This window comes from Melanostigma gelatinosum (genome assembly GCF_949748355.1).
Source record: "Melanostigma gelatinosum genome assembly, chromosome: 8".
Taxonomy (NCBI): Eukaryota; Metazoa; Chordata; class Actinopteri; order Perciformes; family Zoarcidae; genus Melanostigma; species Melanostigma gelatinosum.
Window position 1 is genome coordinate 27,182,213 of NC_136641.1, and position 18,219 is coordinate 27,200,431.

Sequence of the window (18,219 nt, forward strand, 5' to 3'; positions counted from 1 at the left end):
GCAGAGACCAGAGAAGTGTTGCTCAGTTCATTGTAGTTCAGGTGGAAAGTCAGCTCAGTGATAAAGACTTCACTCAGTGTGCTGCTTGAACATAGAATCATATCTTCAGTGAAATCAAAAGAGGAAAGCAGCATTGAAGCTGTTCTTGACCCCACACTTTATGTCTGTTAGAGGCATCACACTCTCATCCAAACTTCTAGAACGATTATTAATTGATATACCGTATATTATTCATCTATATCAGGGATTCCCAAAGTGGGGTGCGCGCACCCCTGGGGGTGCGCGAGCTGCCTCTAGGGGGTGCGCGAGAGGAAAAATGTAATGGCGGTGCAGTCCTGTCTCCTAAAAATTACGTTCCCCCAAAACTAAAATGCATTCTCAATTACGTTTTACCATGAACGTATTTTCTCCCTGATTACGTTTGTGTTTGACGTACAAATACGTTTCTCATCAACATATCTTTTGCCGTACTCTAGTCTTTATTATTTTTCTGTGATCTGCCTCGCCTCTGCCCCGCCACCCACGAGTTATTGACCCGCGGCCTGTTCCGAGGGCTGAAGACCTGACGATCGGGTGCCTCACGGCGGGGGCGGCTGGAGACCTCGCGTCCCGGCGCCAACGAGTGAGCGCCCGCCACTCGGAACCATAAAACCAAGTCCCGGATTTCACCCGGGGGACATTCTGGAGGTATTGTGACCGGGTGATGTGCCTCGTTGCTGGGGAGGTATGAGCCGAGAGTAGCGGGGTGTTATGGAGGTATATATTACAACTCGGTGTTGTTCCCGTGCGTGGATGAGCGCATTTCTGCCGAAGACAGGCGGCGTGTTGTGGTAGTATTCTGACCGCGTAATAGGGAGGAGAGGCGGTGGTGGAGAGGGAAAAATGTTAAAGAGATGGTGGAATGTATGATTGGAGAGAGAGAAGCGAAAAAGTTGGACGTGATCCCGGTGTCCAACAACACTGTCGCGCGCATCGATGCTTTGTCCGAAGACATCCTGGCTACATTGGTCGGTCGCGTGAAGAAGAGTGAGTTTTACTCTCTGCAAGTAGACGAGCCTACAGATGTGGCCAATCTGGCCAATCGTCCGTTACCTTCGTAACGTTACGTCCGTTACCTTTTCGAAGGCACGGTGCAGGAAGAGTTTTTGTGTTTTTTATCTTGTAAACAAACGCCACGCGCGAGCAAACTGTTCTCTCATTCGTCCGATTTTTATGCGGCTCTGTTGCTTTTTTTTTTTTAAGGTGTGTGTGTGTGGGGGGGGGGGGGGGGGGGGTTGGGGGTGCGTGAACCCGGTCGGGATGTAGAAGGGGGTGCGTGGCCTAAAAAGTTTGGGAACCGCTGATCTATATCATAGCCCATTATAAGTAATCGTAGTTGCTGTACAGGTGGAGTTGTTACCTTCATATTTATTCTGGTCTTCTCGAAGATACTTTTTTATTTTTGCTGTTAATCTAATGATTTCATTTCTTTCAAAATAACATTTTCTGCGATGTTTTTAAAGAGTTAAAAGTCAACATGCTTCATACAATGACAACATCTTCAGCGTTTGTTTCATCATAAAAGCTTTACTGAGCATTAAGAACACAAACAATGGACTTCTTACAGCATCCTGACAGTATTTACATCAGCGTCTGTAAAAGTGGAACAGAGAAAACTATGACGTCTAAAATAACAGTTCACTGACTCACCTGCTAGAAAAGCCAAACAGTCATAAGGGGTTATTAAAATTCATTGTACAATATTTACATTCATTAAGAAAGTGTAAAACAGCTTTCTGTCTGTTCTGCTCCCGTTCACTCACAGTGAACACGAGCAGAACAGAACTTGATAAATAATCTGAGAGCCAGAAACCATGTGGAGCAGTTACTGCCACCATCTTCATCATCACGTGCATCGTTACCCTTAATATGAAAACTATGATTCGTATTTGGCGTCTTCTAAACAATCAGAATGTCTCATTCTATCTGTTGGCTTGCTTTGGTCACATGACACAATAAACCAGGTGAAGTGAATGTTAGAAAGTCTGCTCTGAAGCATGTTGACAGAAACCAGATCCTCAGAGGTGAACGTGTAAAAAAGGCCTTCAGAGACAGAAGCAGTCGATCACAGAGCGGACAGGAAGGACCGGGCGCTCGCTGAGACACTGATGAGGACCAGGAGGGGCGTGGCCTGAAGGAGAAGGGCGGAGCTCTTTAGGCTCACCTCCACAGGTAAGTTGTTGCTCACCTCCTGCGCCTGCAGCAGACAGAAGCAACAGAGCACAGAGTCAAAACAACAAGGATGTGCAGTTTGCACTATTGGAGGCAAAGATGACATTTTACAATAAAAACGTGTTTGATGAATAAGAAGACTGAATTTCTGTCACTTGACGAGCAGTTTGAGGTCACGACGTCTGATTCATGCCCTGAACGATCAACGATCTGAGTCTCAGACAGACAGACAGACAGACAGACAGGCAGACAGACAGACAGGCAGACAGACAGACAGGCAGACAGGCAGACAGACAGACAGGCAGACAGACAGACAGACAGGCAGACCTCGCTCCTGGGTAGTTTGAAGGCGTTGACATAGTTGAAGACGTTGGCAGACAACGGACGGATGGACCTCAGGAATGGTATCCCATGAACCACGATCCTGAAACACAAGGAATATAGATAGTGGGAGCAGAAATCTGGTGCTTAAAAACTTAAAATATTATAAAAAGATAATGAATAAATAAACATTCAGAAATATCGAACAATGTTGAGCACATCTCGTGCTGCTTTACACTTATTTGTGTCTTTATTCCTCTTCACCTCACACACACACACACCTGTCAAAAGCACAGTTGGTGTCACTGGAGACGGTGGTGTCCACTTTGTCTTTGATCAGCCAGAAGAACCCGGAGCTGTTGAACAGTCGGATGTTCTTCTTGTTGACTCGGGTCACGTAGGCACAGCTGGCGTGGAAATCTCCCAGGAACATCACATTCTACACACACACACACACGCACACGCACACGCACACGCATCACGATAATACTACTTTCCTGAAACACTACTATTTGTGCAATAATCCAGTATAATTACTTCTCATCATGAAACCTTAGAAATACAACAGTGATCCATCTATTGCAGCGTTGAATAATGAACAAACATAATAGACACTTTAAATAAACAGTGATAATAGTTATTAAAGAACCAAAGACTCCTCCACACGGTTGATGACTCGTACTGACGTTTCAGTCCTCAGACCTTCATGAGTTACAGCAGGCGGAAACCTCCGGTTCTTTAAAGTTCTTTAAAGTGAAGTCAAAGCTTCATGTGTTAAAGCTGCATTCTCTCTAGTGGCCACCAGGGGGCGACTCCTCTGGTTGTATAGAAGTATATAGAAAATGACTCTACTTCTCTCTTGATTTATTACCTCAGTAAACATTGTAAACATGAGTTTATGTCTCAATCTCTAGTTTCAAGTCTTCTTCAATACAGCATGATGTTCATTTAGTACATTATGGTCCATTTAGAGTCACACAGACCATAAAGCAGGGGATGCTTTAGGGCGGGGCTACACAGTGATTGACAGGTCTCTAGCAGAGACGTATACGGCGTCTCTACGTCACTCCAGATATGGTCACTTCCTGTTCACTGCAGATACCCGTCATTATTCAAGGATGAGGTAAAGATAAAAAGTGGAACTTGTTTTGATGCTCTGATGTCCCTCGATTGGGCAGAGACCCTGAACGCCTCCTGAGCTGGAGACTAAAATAGTTTGTCAAAAACAGCTGGTTAGTTGACAGTGATTTCAAATTAAAGTAAAGCGTTGACACTTTGACTTCTTACTTCAGCAGAAAATGTCTTCCTGGAGCATTGTGACTTAAAGAGGCATGTTTTATAGCGTTGTTGAAGCTTCATGAGGTGGACTCAGTGATTGACAGGTCTCTACCACGGTGTTGTCCGGTCTGGGGTTGTCTGAGCTTTTGTCTTACAGCTTCAACCGTTTAGTTCATTTTAAGATTGTAGTCTTCTAATTATGTCTTATTCAGCATTTGGTTGTACTTAGCTCCGCCCTCTCGTGTACCTTCTGATTGCAAAGACAAAAAGATGGCTACAGCCAGAATCTGAGATAAGGACATCCAACAACCAAGACATGGCAATGGCTTCAAGTTGTTCCTGTTCCGATGTGAGGGTCCTGGGACAGAGGACGTGTTAAAGTACAAAATTAATTGAATTCAATTAATGTCTTTTTTTTTTCCATTATCCAAACCGCTTATCCTATTCAGGGTCGCATACAGAGACAGACGCTCACATTCACACCTACGGGCAATTTCGAGTAACCTAAGCTGCACGTCTTTGGACACGGGGAGAACGTGCAAACTCCGCACAGAGGAACCGCCCGGGATCGGGGATCGAACCCCGGCCCCGCTGCTGTGAGGTGACGGTGCTAGCCACTACACCAGCGTGCAGCCCTCAATCACAAAGACGGAAGTCCCTGCAGCACTGAACCTATTGTTCAGGCAACTAAACTACTTCGTCAGATGACCAGAGACTCCCCCTCACCACCGTTGACGTAAAGCAGATGAAACTGTCGTCCATATTCAGTTTGAGATCCGACATCTTCATTTCAGATATCATTTCCTCACCGTGTTGCTCCATTTCTTGCTGACTTCCTCAAAGACGTCGTACAGCCGGTCGACCTCCTGGACGGCCTGACTGGGATCAGAGTGCAGAGGAACCAGAATAAATGTCCTGATCGCTGCGGGACAAGAAGGAAGAAAGGGAAGGAAAACAAGAACAGGAAAGGAAAGAAAGAGGAAAGAGGAAGGGTAAAGGTCAGTCATGTGCACCACTGTTGAAGTCTGTAATCACCTGTTCTATTGATGTTTGTCTTTTTACAATAATAACTATTCTAGCAGATAAAAACGGAATAATTCAGACACCAAAGTTTTTGTCCCCAAAAGAAGAAGAATGAACTTTCCCACACTGTTACATGACGGCTGGTGAAAACTGTTGAATTTCTTGTTGAATTAATTTCGTTCTTGAACTCTAAATATTTTTGCACGGTCTGTTAATTCCAGCTTGTTCTAGGATGCTTTTATTGTGAAACTCTTGACACTGAAACAGGAAGCTGTGCCTGTTTAAATCTAAGTTTCCAGTTTCTTTAACCATTGAACTGTGTTTCTACAAAACTAAATAAGATATTTTGTTAAAGAGGCTTTCACCAGGACAACAGCATCAAAGACCATTTCGCTATAGGACGTCGTCCTCACACGTCTGACTGGACACAATCAAGCTCAGTGGCAGAAGACCACCAACTCTAGTGTACACCGCACAGTCGAACGCGTGACCTGTACGAGGCGTTTCTGTAGGTGTGTCCACCCTCTGGACCTCCTGTGTGTCCACCCTCTGGACCTCCTGTTTGTCCACCCTCTGGACCTCCTGTTTGTCCACCCTCTGGACCTCCTGTGTGTCCACCCTCTGGACCTCCTGTTTGTCCACCCTCTGGACCTCCTGTTTGTCCACCCTCTGGACCTCCTGTGTGTCCACCCTCTGGACCTCCTGTTTGTCCACCCTCTGGACCTCCTGTTTGTCCACCCTCTGGACCTCCTGTGTGTCCACCCTCTGGACCTCCTGTGTGTCCACCCTCTGGACCTCCTGTGTGTCCACCCTCTGGACCTCCTGTGTGTCCACCCTCTGGACCTCCTGTTTGTCCACCCTCTGGACCTCCTGTTTGTCCACCCTCTGGACCTCCTGTTTGTCCACCCTCTGGACCTCCTGTTTGTCCACCCTCTGGACCTCCTGTGTGTCCACCCTCTGGACCTCCTGTGTGTCCACCCTCTGGACCTCCTGTGTGTCCACCCTCTGGACCTCCTGTTTGTCCACCCTCTGGACCTCCTGTTTGTCCACCCTCTGGACCTCCTGTGTGTCCACCCTCTGGACCTCCTGTTTGTCCACCCTCTGGACCTCCTGTTTGTCCACCCTCTGGACCTCCTGTGTGTCCACCCTCTGGACCTCCTGTGTGTCCACCCTCTGGACCTCCTGTGTGTCCACCCTCTGGACCTCCTGTTTGTCCACCCTCTGGACCTCCTGTTTGTCCACCCTCTGGACCTCCTGTGTGTCCACCCTCTGGACCTCCTGTGTGTCCACCCTCTGGACCTCCTGTTTGTCCACCCTCTGGACCTCCTGTTTGTCCACCCTCTGGACCTCCTGTTTGTCCACCCTCTGGACCTCCTGTTTGTCCACCCTCTGGACCTCCTGTGTGTCCACCCTCTGGACCTCCTGTTTGTCCACCCTCTGGACCTCCTGTTTGTCCACCCTCTGGACCTCCTGTGTGTCCACCCTCTGGACCTCCTGTTTGTCTCGCTAAACAACGAGTTGTGTTTTGTGTCGACTCACCGGTTTTCTTGCTTTGGAACTGAACGGCGAACGGCTGTCTGACGAAGGCATTTTCTTTTTGGTACTGATGCTGTCCAGTCACGTTCACATTCTCCATCCTGTTTGGACAGAAGAAGAAGAAGAAGAAGAAGAAGAAGAAGAAGAAATCACATTCACCAGATTCACCGGAAGAAGAGAACTTCAGGTAAAATGCTACTTTTCATTTATTTTAAGAACATCACTAAATAATATCTATTTCATTTTTTATCTGACTCAGATCTGACTCCCAGACACACTGGAAGGATTTCCTTGATGTCTTTTCATTGGTTGTCATTATATTATTGTCATTCATCCCACAGGCTGGGAGACTATCCAGGTGTGTCTCTCCAGGACTGGCCCTGTGTCTTACCTGTAGATGAAAACGTAACGCTGCATGTCGGCGGCAGACTTTCCCAGACTCTCACTGGACACCGACTGGTAGTTGTACTCGTCATACCTCAACACAACACATGGACAAAGAGAAACAGTTGATCGCTGAAGTAAAGCAGGAAGTCAGCGCTCAAAACAGGAAACTGTCCTAAATCCTGACCTCAGGTTTCATATTGAAGGCAGGACCATCAACCCGTGATAACGTAGCTTTCATGCAGCTGCTCTCCATCTGAATGAGTTAGCGAACAGCTCAGCAGTTAAAGGAGCCGAGCTGGGCAGCAGCCCCGAGGTGGAACGCAACTACATCTTGTATTTCTGCACTACAGTCATCTGACTACTAGTTACTTTGAGCGTAAAGGATTGATAAGATTACAAAATCTGAACCAGTGGTTCCTGATTGTGACCAATAAAGAAATGCCTGCAGCAATCGGGAACACTTTCTTGTGTCTAGTGTCTTGTTTCAGATGTTCCTCCAAAGAAACATTTCTCACAATAAACTTCTCACATGGTCTCTGGCATTGATCATCTCACGGGGCCTCAGATTTATCGAGTGACACTTTGGAGGGCCCGAACCCTCGGTTGGGACCAACTGGACTAAACCAGCGGACTGGATATGAAGTGGTTTTAACTCTCCACCTGGAGCAGCTACAACAGAAACATGACATAATGTCACAGAATCAGATATCAGTCACAGGAGACCTTCTACTAAACAATGACTCAATTGTTTTATCGTAGTCCTTCTTCCACCACTGGGGCAGCCCTCAGTTAGCTCCAACATTAGCTTGTGCATGTTTTCCTTTAGCAATGGCGTATTTGACAAGACATTTCCCACAGATCCACACACGCACAACAACCTCCGTCTATGTAGGAATCGTGCTTCTCATCCCATGTGGATCTGTGGCCTTTACCTTCAGAATGGTCCCAGGCACACCAATGGACACGCATTTGTTCGGTAAGACGAGCACTTGCAAATCCCACTTTCCATTAGCGTAGTCGACTAGCTAAAATCTGTGAGCAGACCGGAAGCAGCCACCAGCGACAGCGAATAAATCATATCCCGACAAATCAAACGGAGACAGAATTAAATTGTTCAATGTTAGACATCACCAGACAGAAAGCAGCTACCTGCTGAGAAAAGCAAGCCTTGGTCCAGTCATTGGGGTTAAATTGGGTCATTTCTAAGGTGGAGCCAAAAGATGGTGTACATGTACCACCATCATGAAATGTACTTTAGAAATGATTATTTTTTTGATATTAGGAGTATGGTATATAGTAGAATTAGTACTTGACAGACAAATAGAAACAAATGGAAGTGTGGGTGTTAAGTATCATTCCAGAAGATTACTTTCGTTAACATACTCCAGTAAAAGTACATACGAGTATTATGCTCAATATGCACAGTATTTATAACATCTTATAATACACCTTTTTTTCAAAACTGTTCATCCACAAATGTGTAGGACACTTTCTAATCTCCCCGCCATTCCTGCTGTGAACTGTAAGAAAAGTCTGTTCAGTGAAAGTCTTTCTGATCCACCTCAGTGCAGGTTTACGTCTCATCAGCCTCACCAAACGCATTCAGCATAGGTTTGTGAGTTCTGATCTAATCCGTTACTTCATTATATTGGTTCGGCATCTGCCGTCCCTGGATGTGGTGTCCCTCTAGGCTTCGTACTTGGTCCACTACGTTTCTATATGTGCAAGCAGCCGGTAACAGCCTCAAGAAACTACGTTTCTACGTGTCTGTTCCCAGCTTTGGAATATTGATGTCTGAAGGAAAAAACACCAAAATGTTGTTTGTTGATAAGATGACATGAGATTGTACAGATAACCGTATAGTGTACTGATATTTCTTGAATTGTCAAATATATGAACTGAATTGTGTGTATAGTATGTAAACAGTTTTGTATAATACCCGTTGGCTCAATCATGGCACAATTAGATGCATTATTATAGAAAACATACATCCCAATTTAACCCTTTCATAATTAGCTGTAACACTTTATTTTGGTGAGTCTGCTCAGTTGACTCGTCCAGTCTCATCTGTTGAGACAGATGTCAGCCGAAGTGTTGCAGAGTTACTGTAACAGCACTTACACAGAATAAAGTCTTACCTATAGAGTGCTGCAGAGATGAGTCAGGAAACCCTGAGATGAGCAGTTGTGCCTCGTCTCGAAGTCACTGGGTTGTTATTTTGGTCGTTTTTCTTTGGACAACTGAAATAAGGTCCGTCACTCACAAAGTTTAACGTTTTTGTGTTACGATATAAAACAGTGGTGACTTGTGAAGCGTTTATACGTCTAGGTGGCTCAATGAGAATACAGACGTCTTCAGTGACGTTAAACGTCATAACGCCGAACACAGAAACTCATCTACTCACGAATCCGCCTTCACTAACTGCAACCACAGAGGAGCGCGATAGCGTGACGCACAAAGATACCCCTCAGGACGCCAAGGGGTCCTGAGCAGGTGATGAGTTGGTCACTGAGAACCACTTGGTCTCAACGTTGAAGTCATGTGACCGTGCGTCTCGTTGGTCTTTAGCCTAACGTTAGCTTTCTACTTCTGGAGATTCTACTCGAGCTTCAAACATCATGAAAGTGGTTCATTTGTGAAGATTATCTTGCAGAACATAACGTGTAAGTAGCATTCATGCATATTTGCCAGAGAGCTGATTTTTGTCCGTAACGTTAATAAAAGAAGTCAACCCTGCAGCACTCTATTGTTACAGGCAGTGAGGTTAGTAGAGACTGAGATGATTGATGATGATTAGATGATCTTATGAATGCTGATAGAATCCACTGTACCTGTCAGTTTCCCTGTTGGAGACACACAATGATCACCATATTGTATTAATATACATGGTGCGGTTACAGCAGTATTACTCTCAGAGTACCTTTTACAAGTCTTTTCGTTTAGTCGGTGACGCTTTGTCTGCATTCAAACAGTCAAACATGAGAGAGAACTTACATTTGATGCTGTTGGCAAAGTCCCATTTAAAGACTGTCGTTGAATAAAGAAGTATTTTATAAAACAAGTGTTTCGTACTTTCATCTGTTCCCTGAACAAGCATTCTGTATGTTGTGTTGTTTTTGAAAGACTGCTGTTTACTGGAACTGACTTGGTTGGTAACGGTGTAATCCATGAGCCTCTTCATGGCTTAATGAGCTGAAAGTCTAAACAAATGACTCTTTGTGAATATGAACCATCAACCAAGAACAACTTCCTCTTTTGTGAAACAAAGTCAAATTAATTGTTACAACGTCGATTAAAAGATGAATTATAGGTTGTAACGAACGGCCCTAGACCTCCAGACTACAGACCTCCAGACTACAGACCTCCAGACTACAGACTAGAGGCCTCCAGACTAGAGACCTCCAGACTAGAGACCTCCAGACTAGAGGCCTCCAGACTACAGACTACAGACCTCCAGACTAGAGGCCTCCAGACTACAGACTACAGACCTCCAGACTAGAGGCCTCCAGACTAGAGGCCTCCAGACTAGAGACCTCCAGACTACAGGCCTCCAGACTACAGACCTCCAGACTACAGACTACAGACCTCCAGACTAGAGGCCTCCAGACTAGAGGCCTCCAGACTAGAGGCCTCCAGACTAGAGACCTCCAGACTACAGGCCTCCAGACTACAGACCTACAGACTACAGACCTACAGACTAGAGGCCTCCAGACTACAGACCTCCAGACTACAGACCTCCAGACCTCCAGACTAGAGGCCTCCAGACTAGAGACCTCCAGACTACAGACCTCCAGACTACAGACTAGAGGCCTCCAGACTAGAGGCCTCCAGACTAGAGGCCTCCAGACTACAGGCCTCCAGACTAGAGGCCTCCAGACTAGAGGCCTCCAGACTACAGGCCTCCAGACTACAGGCCTCCAGACTACAGGCCTCCAGACTACAGACCTCCAGACTACAGACCTCCAGACTACAGGCCTCCAGACTAGAGACCTCCAGACTACAGGCCTCCAGACTAGAGACCTCCAGACTACAGACTCCAGACTACAGACTACAGACCTCCAGACTACAGGCCTCCAGACTAGAGACCTCCAGACTACAGACTACAGACCTCCAGACCTCCAGACTACAGACTACAGGCCTCCAGACTACAGACTACAGGCCTCCAGACTACAGACTACAGTCCTCCAGACTACAGACCTCCAGACTACAGACTACAGACCTCCAGACTACAGACCTCCAGACTACAGACTACAGGCCTCCAGACTACAGACTACAGTCCTCCAGACTACAGACCTCCAGACTACAGACTACAGACTACAGACCTCCAGACTACAGACCTCCAGACTACAGACCTCCAGACTACAGACCTCCAGACTACAGACCTCCAGACTACAGACCTCCAGACTACAGACCTCCAGACTACAGTCCTCCAGACTACAGTCCTCCAGACTACAGTCCTCCAGACTAGAGACCTCCAGACTAGAGACCTCCAGACTACAGACCTCCAGACTACAGTCCTCCAGACTACAGTCCTCCAGACTAGAGACCTCCAGACTACAGACCTCCAGACTACAGACCTCCAGACTACAGTCCTACAGACCTCCAGACTACAGACCTCCAGACTACAGACCTCCAGACTACAGTCCTACAGACCTCCAGACTACAGACCTCCAGACTACAGACTACAGTCCTACAGACTACAGACTACAGTCCTCCAGACTACAGACCTCCAGACTACATACTACAGACCTACATACTACAGACCTACATACTACAGACCACATATTACAGACCCACAGACTACAGACCTACATACTACAGACCTACAGACCACATATTACAGACCCACAGACTACAGACCTACAGACCACATACTACAGACCCACATACTACAGACCCACAGACCACATACTACAGACCTACAGACCACAGACCTACAGACCTACAGACCCACAGACCACATACTACAGACCTACAGACCACAGACCTACAGACCTACAGACCTACAGACCACATACTACAGACCTACAGACCACAGACCTACATACTACAGACCTACATACTACAGACCTACAGACCTACAGACCACATACTACAGACCTACAGACCTACAGACCTACAGACCACATACCACATACCACATACCACATACTACAGACCTACAGACCTACATACTACAGACCACATACTACAGACTACAGACCTACATACTACAGACCTACATACCACATACTACAGACCACAGACCTACAGCCCACATACTACATACTACAGACCTACATACCACATACTACAGACCACATAATACAGACCAACTGTCAGTACCAGAGAGAAACAGGGGAAAGCAGTGAGTGTGATCTGGTTCGGTCATTTTCTTTGTACCTGTTGAGAGAAGCCAGCAAAGTTCTGATGGCTCCAGAATCCACCACATTCTGCAGGAGACAGATATCACAGCGAGACACAATCTGCACACAGAGACAGGAAACAGGTGAATGCATTTCTGTTTTGAGTTAGTGTCAATGAAAACAGACTCCGTAACATTTGTTTTCAGATGTTGTGTTCCAGGACAGCAGCAGACACTCATTTGTCTCTAGGATCTAGTTTCAGCTTTTCTGTAGGAAAGTATCTTCTTGTCTTTTTAAATGAACCGTCTTCACAGAGTTTTATCTCCAATAACGGCCTCCTCGACCCCCGACAGTCACCTCTCCAGGACGAATGTAATGTAGTCAGAATAAAAACACATTGGGTCCTGAAAACAAGCGATAGATAATATCCGTTTGCCTTTTGTAAGCTGAAATATTATCATCACAGTGGCAGAACGTGTGTGCGTGTCCTACCCGTTTCACAGTGTGTAGCACTCTGGAGTCGGATGCTTTCGCAGAGTCAAATCTCTCCAAATTGTAGGCGCAGATCTTGAAGTCTGAAGCTGCGACTACCTCGACCAACAGGGTGAAGAAAGAGAGGAGGAGGAGAGGTAGACGAGGAGAGAAGGACCCCATGGTTGGACTGTGGAGAGAACAGAAGACACACGGTGTCAATGATGTGGTTAGAAGTACAGAATAACATGAACAGTTATGAAGTCAAAAGGTTTTTCCAGTCATACGCAGTGATACAGATCGTAGAGCGCTTCAGGCTAATCTGTGGTTTTGGTCTAAATAAATCAAATGAACTTGACTTAAAGTGACAGTGAGGAACGTTTAACTGGTCCTGAACCAGTTTCAGTGTAGTCCTGATCCTCCATCAGACCTCCATCAGTACAGAGACCATCAGAGAGAAGATGGTCTGTTTCTATAGAGTTGTTCTTGATGCTCGTCATCGGAGCCACCGGGTCGGATTCTGGTGAAACCAGATGAACTCATGCAGGTTCACCAGAACCTCCTTCAGCTCAGACTCCAGCAGAGACCGGTCCACCGTGGACAGACCCAGATCCTCCAGCAGAGACCGGTCCACCGTGGACAGACCCAGATCCTCCAGAGAGACCGGTCCACCGTGGACAGACCCAGATCCTCCAGCAGAGACCGGTCCACCGTGGACAGACCCAGATCCTCCAGCAGAGACCGGTCCACCGTGGACAGACCCAGATCCTCCAGCAGAGACCGGTGTGTGAATGTTCAGTCGAGGACCAGAGAGGAGTCACTCACAAGATATAGAACTGGAGAACGTAGAGAAACCTGTTTTCGTGGCGGAAGGTTTCGTTGTCAGCAGCTGCACTGATCAACATGTGCAGCGAGTGTGTAAGAAAGGTCAACATTGAAAATGAGACTTAAATGTTGTAAATGCGTGAAGTGCTCGCAGTGTATTTTGGCTTCTCGGCGTTCATCTCTCAGTATTTCAGAAGTGAAGCAAATGTTATGGTCGTAGAACAAGCACAGTACCGTCAAAAGTACAATACTTCCTTCTGTGGAGTAGAAGTAAAAGAGTAGCAGAAAATGCAAATATTTCTTTAAGTACTTAAGAAAAAGTACTTTCCATCCCTAGATAATGTGGACCGCTTGTTCACATGATTGGACTTTTGTACATTTGACTTTCTTCTCTACTTCATCAGGATGCTCTTTGCCAAAGAATCTCCAAGAAAACACAGCTCAGACGCTGGACCACCATCAGTACTCGTTTCTATTATTAACTGTTCACGTCGTCTTCCTCCGTCTCGATGAAGGACGATCGATTGTGGAAACATGAGGGACTGAAGACTCCGTCTCATGATGTGAATGAACTCAAACGAACACCATACGCAGATAGTTGATGCAGTAATAACACGTTCTCTTTCCTCATGTTGTCATTTGATCTGCAGCTGTAAAGGCTCATCTCACTGCACGTCACGTCCTTCACCCACGATGGGATTCACCGATGACCCTCCAGGGACTAACAGGACGAATGTGGTCTGATGAGGAGATGAGGAGGCGTTCTGCAGCAGACGCACAGCAGCGAGCGTTGCTCACAGGTTACTGGTTGGACCGGTCTGAGGGAGGAGCAGTGTGAGCATGCTCAGACCTGCAGGGTGAGCGACCGTGCGAACTGAACAAAACCATCACATCAAAGCAAAGTTACGTCAAACGCTGGAACAAAACCACCAAGTCAGCGAGAAACCAGTTTGAGCCAAACAGAGCAGACGTGTTCACTTCGTCCTGAAGGAGTCAGAGTCGATTCAATGAGGAAACTAAATGTCCACTTTATTGTGATAGAAAAGAGGAAATCAGCTTTTCTGCTTTCATGATTATTCAATTATAATATTTAGCAATTTTCTTTCCTGATGATTGACAAGTCGACTACTCTAAAAAGATGGTGACACGTTAAGAGGCGCTACAAGATGTTTCTGAGTTAAGAGAGGATTTGATATCTAGTGACAACTACTGCAGGGTCTCAGTCTGACCCTCAGTCCTGGTTCTCCAGCAGAGAGGAGAAGCTCTGCTCCTGGAGGAGGAGGAGGAGGAGGAGGAGGAGGAGGAGGAGGAGGAGGAGGAGGAGCTGAGCTCCGACTGCAGGTCCAAGGCTGCAGGTGAAGCCGATCTGGATCTGTCCACGGTGGACCCGTCTCTGCTGGAGGTCTGGGTCTGTGCAGGGCCGTCCTGCAATCGGCCCTGGTGGTTCATATGGTTCATATGGTTCATATAGAGGATCAGGACTACACTGAGTCCGGTTCATAGAGGATCAGGACTACACTGAGACTGGTTCATATAGAGGATCAGGACTACACTGAGACTGGTTCATATAGAGGATCAGGACTACACTGAGTCCGGTTCATATAGAGGATCAGGACTACACTGAGTCCGGTTCACATAGAGGATCAGGACTGCACTGAGTCCGGTTCATATAGAGGATCAGGACTGCACTGAGACTGGTTCATAGAGGATCAGGACTACACTGAGTCAGCCTCTCAGCCGCTCCCAGGTCTGGAGGACCAGTAGAGTGACTTCTGTTCAAACACGCTCAGCTCAACACATCACGTCTGACTTGCACACACGTTCACTCCGTCACCTCCAGTCACCACCAGAGGAGCTTCACCTGCGTTTGACCATCACTGCTCACGGAGAATCTGGAAGAATCACTTTATATTCCATCTTCACCATCAATCCTTTCTGATATTGCACTAAACTAGAACTGCCGCCTCCACAAACCAGTCACAAGTCATCGCTTCATTATTTCATCCCCTTCGACGTTTGAGCACCACATGAACAGTGAACTTTGACCTCCAGAACCTAATCACTTCACATCTAAAGAGGGCTCCCTTCCAGGTGTTCCTCCGATTTCACGTTCATGAGAACGGACAACAAGAAGAAGATGAAGTGAGTATATATATATATATATATATATATATATATATATATATATATATATATATAGATAGAAGTAGAGTGAACACTCGCTCTGTGAAGAGGACCGGTTCCCGTAGATCTGAGGGACTCGATTCTTGGTCTCAGGTGATTCGACGCTTGTTCTAAGAACAGTTATTGATATTATATTCTAAGAGATTCCCCTTACAGCGTCACACTGCTCCTTTAAATCCGTTTCACACTCTACACTTCAGAACTATGTGAATGGGTCACTTTGCTCCGAGTGTGCTGGTTGGTAAGCCCAAAGTCACCAATTAACACGGAAACAAGTTACTCTTTAACACCGGTTGACTTTAAAGTCTCTTGTAGGCTACGACAGACTCGTCATAGATTTTTAAACGCTGCTGGACCCTCGATCTGGTTGTCAAAACACCAAAACACTCAAATGACTCAACAGCCGAATGAGTTCGTAAAGAGAAAAACTAAACCACGACTTAATTATGTGAAAGAACACAAGAGACATGTATTAGAACTAAACCACCACCACCACTACACCAAACTATCTGGATGATTTGTTTCAAACAAAATTACAAACATATTCTCAAACTCAAAGCTTCTTAATTCTGATGATTTGCTGCTTTACCTGCTCATGTGATAATCAATCAATTGAATCTCTTTAATCTCTCCGACAGGCAGCTTGACGGCATCGCCATGAGCGACAGGAAGTACCAAAGACTGTCTAAGAAGTGGGCGTGGCCCAGGATAGCTTATCCATTGGTTAGTGAACTGACGTTTTGAAGCCTCGAGTTCGGCATAGTGGCCGTCGCCATCTTGTTTTTTTTGGAACCAGAAGCGATACAAGAAGGCGGAGCCAAGTACGACAGATTGTGGAATCGTTTTTAGGCGACCAAAAATGTTCCAACGAACTTTCACGGAATGAAAAGACAGCGTGACAGTTAAAGTTGGAAGACAAAAAAAAACTCAGACCGGAGAGCGCTGTGGTGCAGACCTGTCATTCACCAGCAGACGCAATCTGTGGATTTACGCATGATGGAATTGATCGTCAGCTGCAACTCTACATAACTTCATTTTACACATATAGTTTGTAAAAATACCAAACATGCCAGGAGGAATTTTGAAGAAAGGTGTACAAAATAACACACAAGACATCTTCAGCAGTGCACCACTGTGTTGCACATGTCTAAATGTAACTTCAGGAAGATAGAGCTTTGAAAACATTAAAACAAACAAACACACCTTAATGTGGACCACACACACTTTAAACCCACCCCTTCAAGCGTGTAATCAGTCCCACACACACTGAGCAGACCCAGCAGACCCTACTGGTCCAGTCCCAGTCAGGAGTGCTGGTGCTGCTGGTGTTCTTACCTGTTCAGGTGAGCGGAGGGTCGACCGTGTGTCTCTGAGCTTCCTGCAGCTTCAGGGTGGAGGCTCCAAACCTGCTGCTGTGTTACTTCACACTCCTCCCATTCTCTTCTTCTTCTTCTTTGAGGTTTATTGGCGGTTGACAAACAATGAACTGGTGCTTTACCGCCACCAACTGGTCTGGAGGGTGGACCAGCACGTCTAGTAGGCAGTGGTGTTATATTTGATTCATTTTCTGATTCACCGTCTGGTTTAAATAAATGTTCATTATAGTCTGAACAACGTAACGACCACAAACAACTTTCTACATTTATTATAAGGATTTGTGTTTTCATGATCTGGTTTATGCTCTTAGATGCTTGTTTGAGGAAAGGAGACGCACTTATGACTTCTGGTGACTAGTTGTTCTCTCGAAAACCGATGTTGAATACACTGATTGTAAGTCGCTTTGGATAAAAGCGTCTGCTAAATGACTATAATGTAATTTAATGTTTAGACAACACAGTACAGTAATATTCTACCACAGGATTGTATTTTATAATATTTAGTGCTGGGCAAGTTAACGCGTTATTATCGCGTTAACGCATTCATTCATTAACGCCGACAATTATTTTATTGCAAAAATTGCATTTTTTAATTTTTTTAATTTTGAAAGTGCGTTGCTCAGTTGCAGCGGTGGAGGAAGTCTTCAGACTACTGGATGCAGCGTGTGGGAGAAGTAGAGATGAACAAAAGCAAGACAAGCTAACAGATGCTACAGAGAAGTGGAGACAAGCTGCAGCCGGTTCGTGTTGTGGAAGATGTCGGTCTGAGGAACGTTCTCAAGGTGCATTTGTGTCAAGAATGAGCTAAGAAAGTTAGCGGAAATATTACCGTAAGACAACATCCGGTTTCTTCGGACGAACATCCGGTTTTCAGAATAAGATGCCAACAAAGTATGACTTATATTCACATTAAGTATGAAACATGCGACCTGCAACTTGTGAGTTAAGGGCAAATACACCTAAATTGTGCGTAAAGTGTCTTTATTAAAGTCAGCACACTGAGCACAGATAGTGAAGATATATCTGCAACTGTGTAAAGGGAATACTGCTGTTAAAAATAACCTTATTTGTTTAAAGTGTTTGCAAACCAAATGTTATTGCCCTTTTGTTCATATAGCAGTACTTTTAAAATAAAAGTGCACAATACACTACTTTGAATTCATTATTGAACTTTGCCATAACAAAAACGCCATGTGATTAATCGCGATTAAAAATTGTAATCTTTGCCCAGCACTAATTATATTATATATACAGTATATTTT

General features: G+C 45.6%; 1 protein-coding gene across 1 annotated transcript; it reads right to left on the reverse strand.

The window, feature by feature from the left end:
* Window positions 1-1,552: 1,552 nt before the first annotated feature.
* On the reverse strand, window positions 1,553-17,015 carry LOC306780536 (deoxyribonuclease-1-like). Its single transcript, XM_079272945.1, has 9 exons — window positions 16,917-17,015; window positions 12,594-12,762; window positions 12,139-12,221; window positions 6,761-6,847; window positions 6,373-6,470; window positions 4,620-4,732; window positions 2,814-2,971; window positions 2,539-2,635; window positions 1,553-2,236 (listed from the first exon to the last, which is right to left on the reverse strand). Exons 2-9 carry the CDS (start codon window positions 12,753-12,755, stop codon window positions 2,105-2,107), a joined length of 930 nt encoding a protein of 309 aa, XP_079129071.1. The 5' UTR covers window positions 12,756-12,762; window positions 16,917-17,015; the 3' UTR covers window positions 1,553-2,104.
* Between the last annotated feature and the right edge of the window lie 1,204 nt (window positions 17,016-18,219).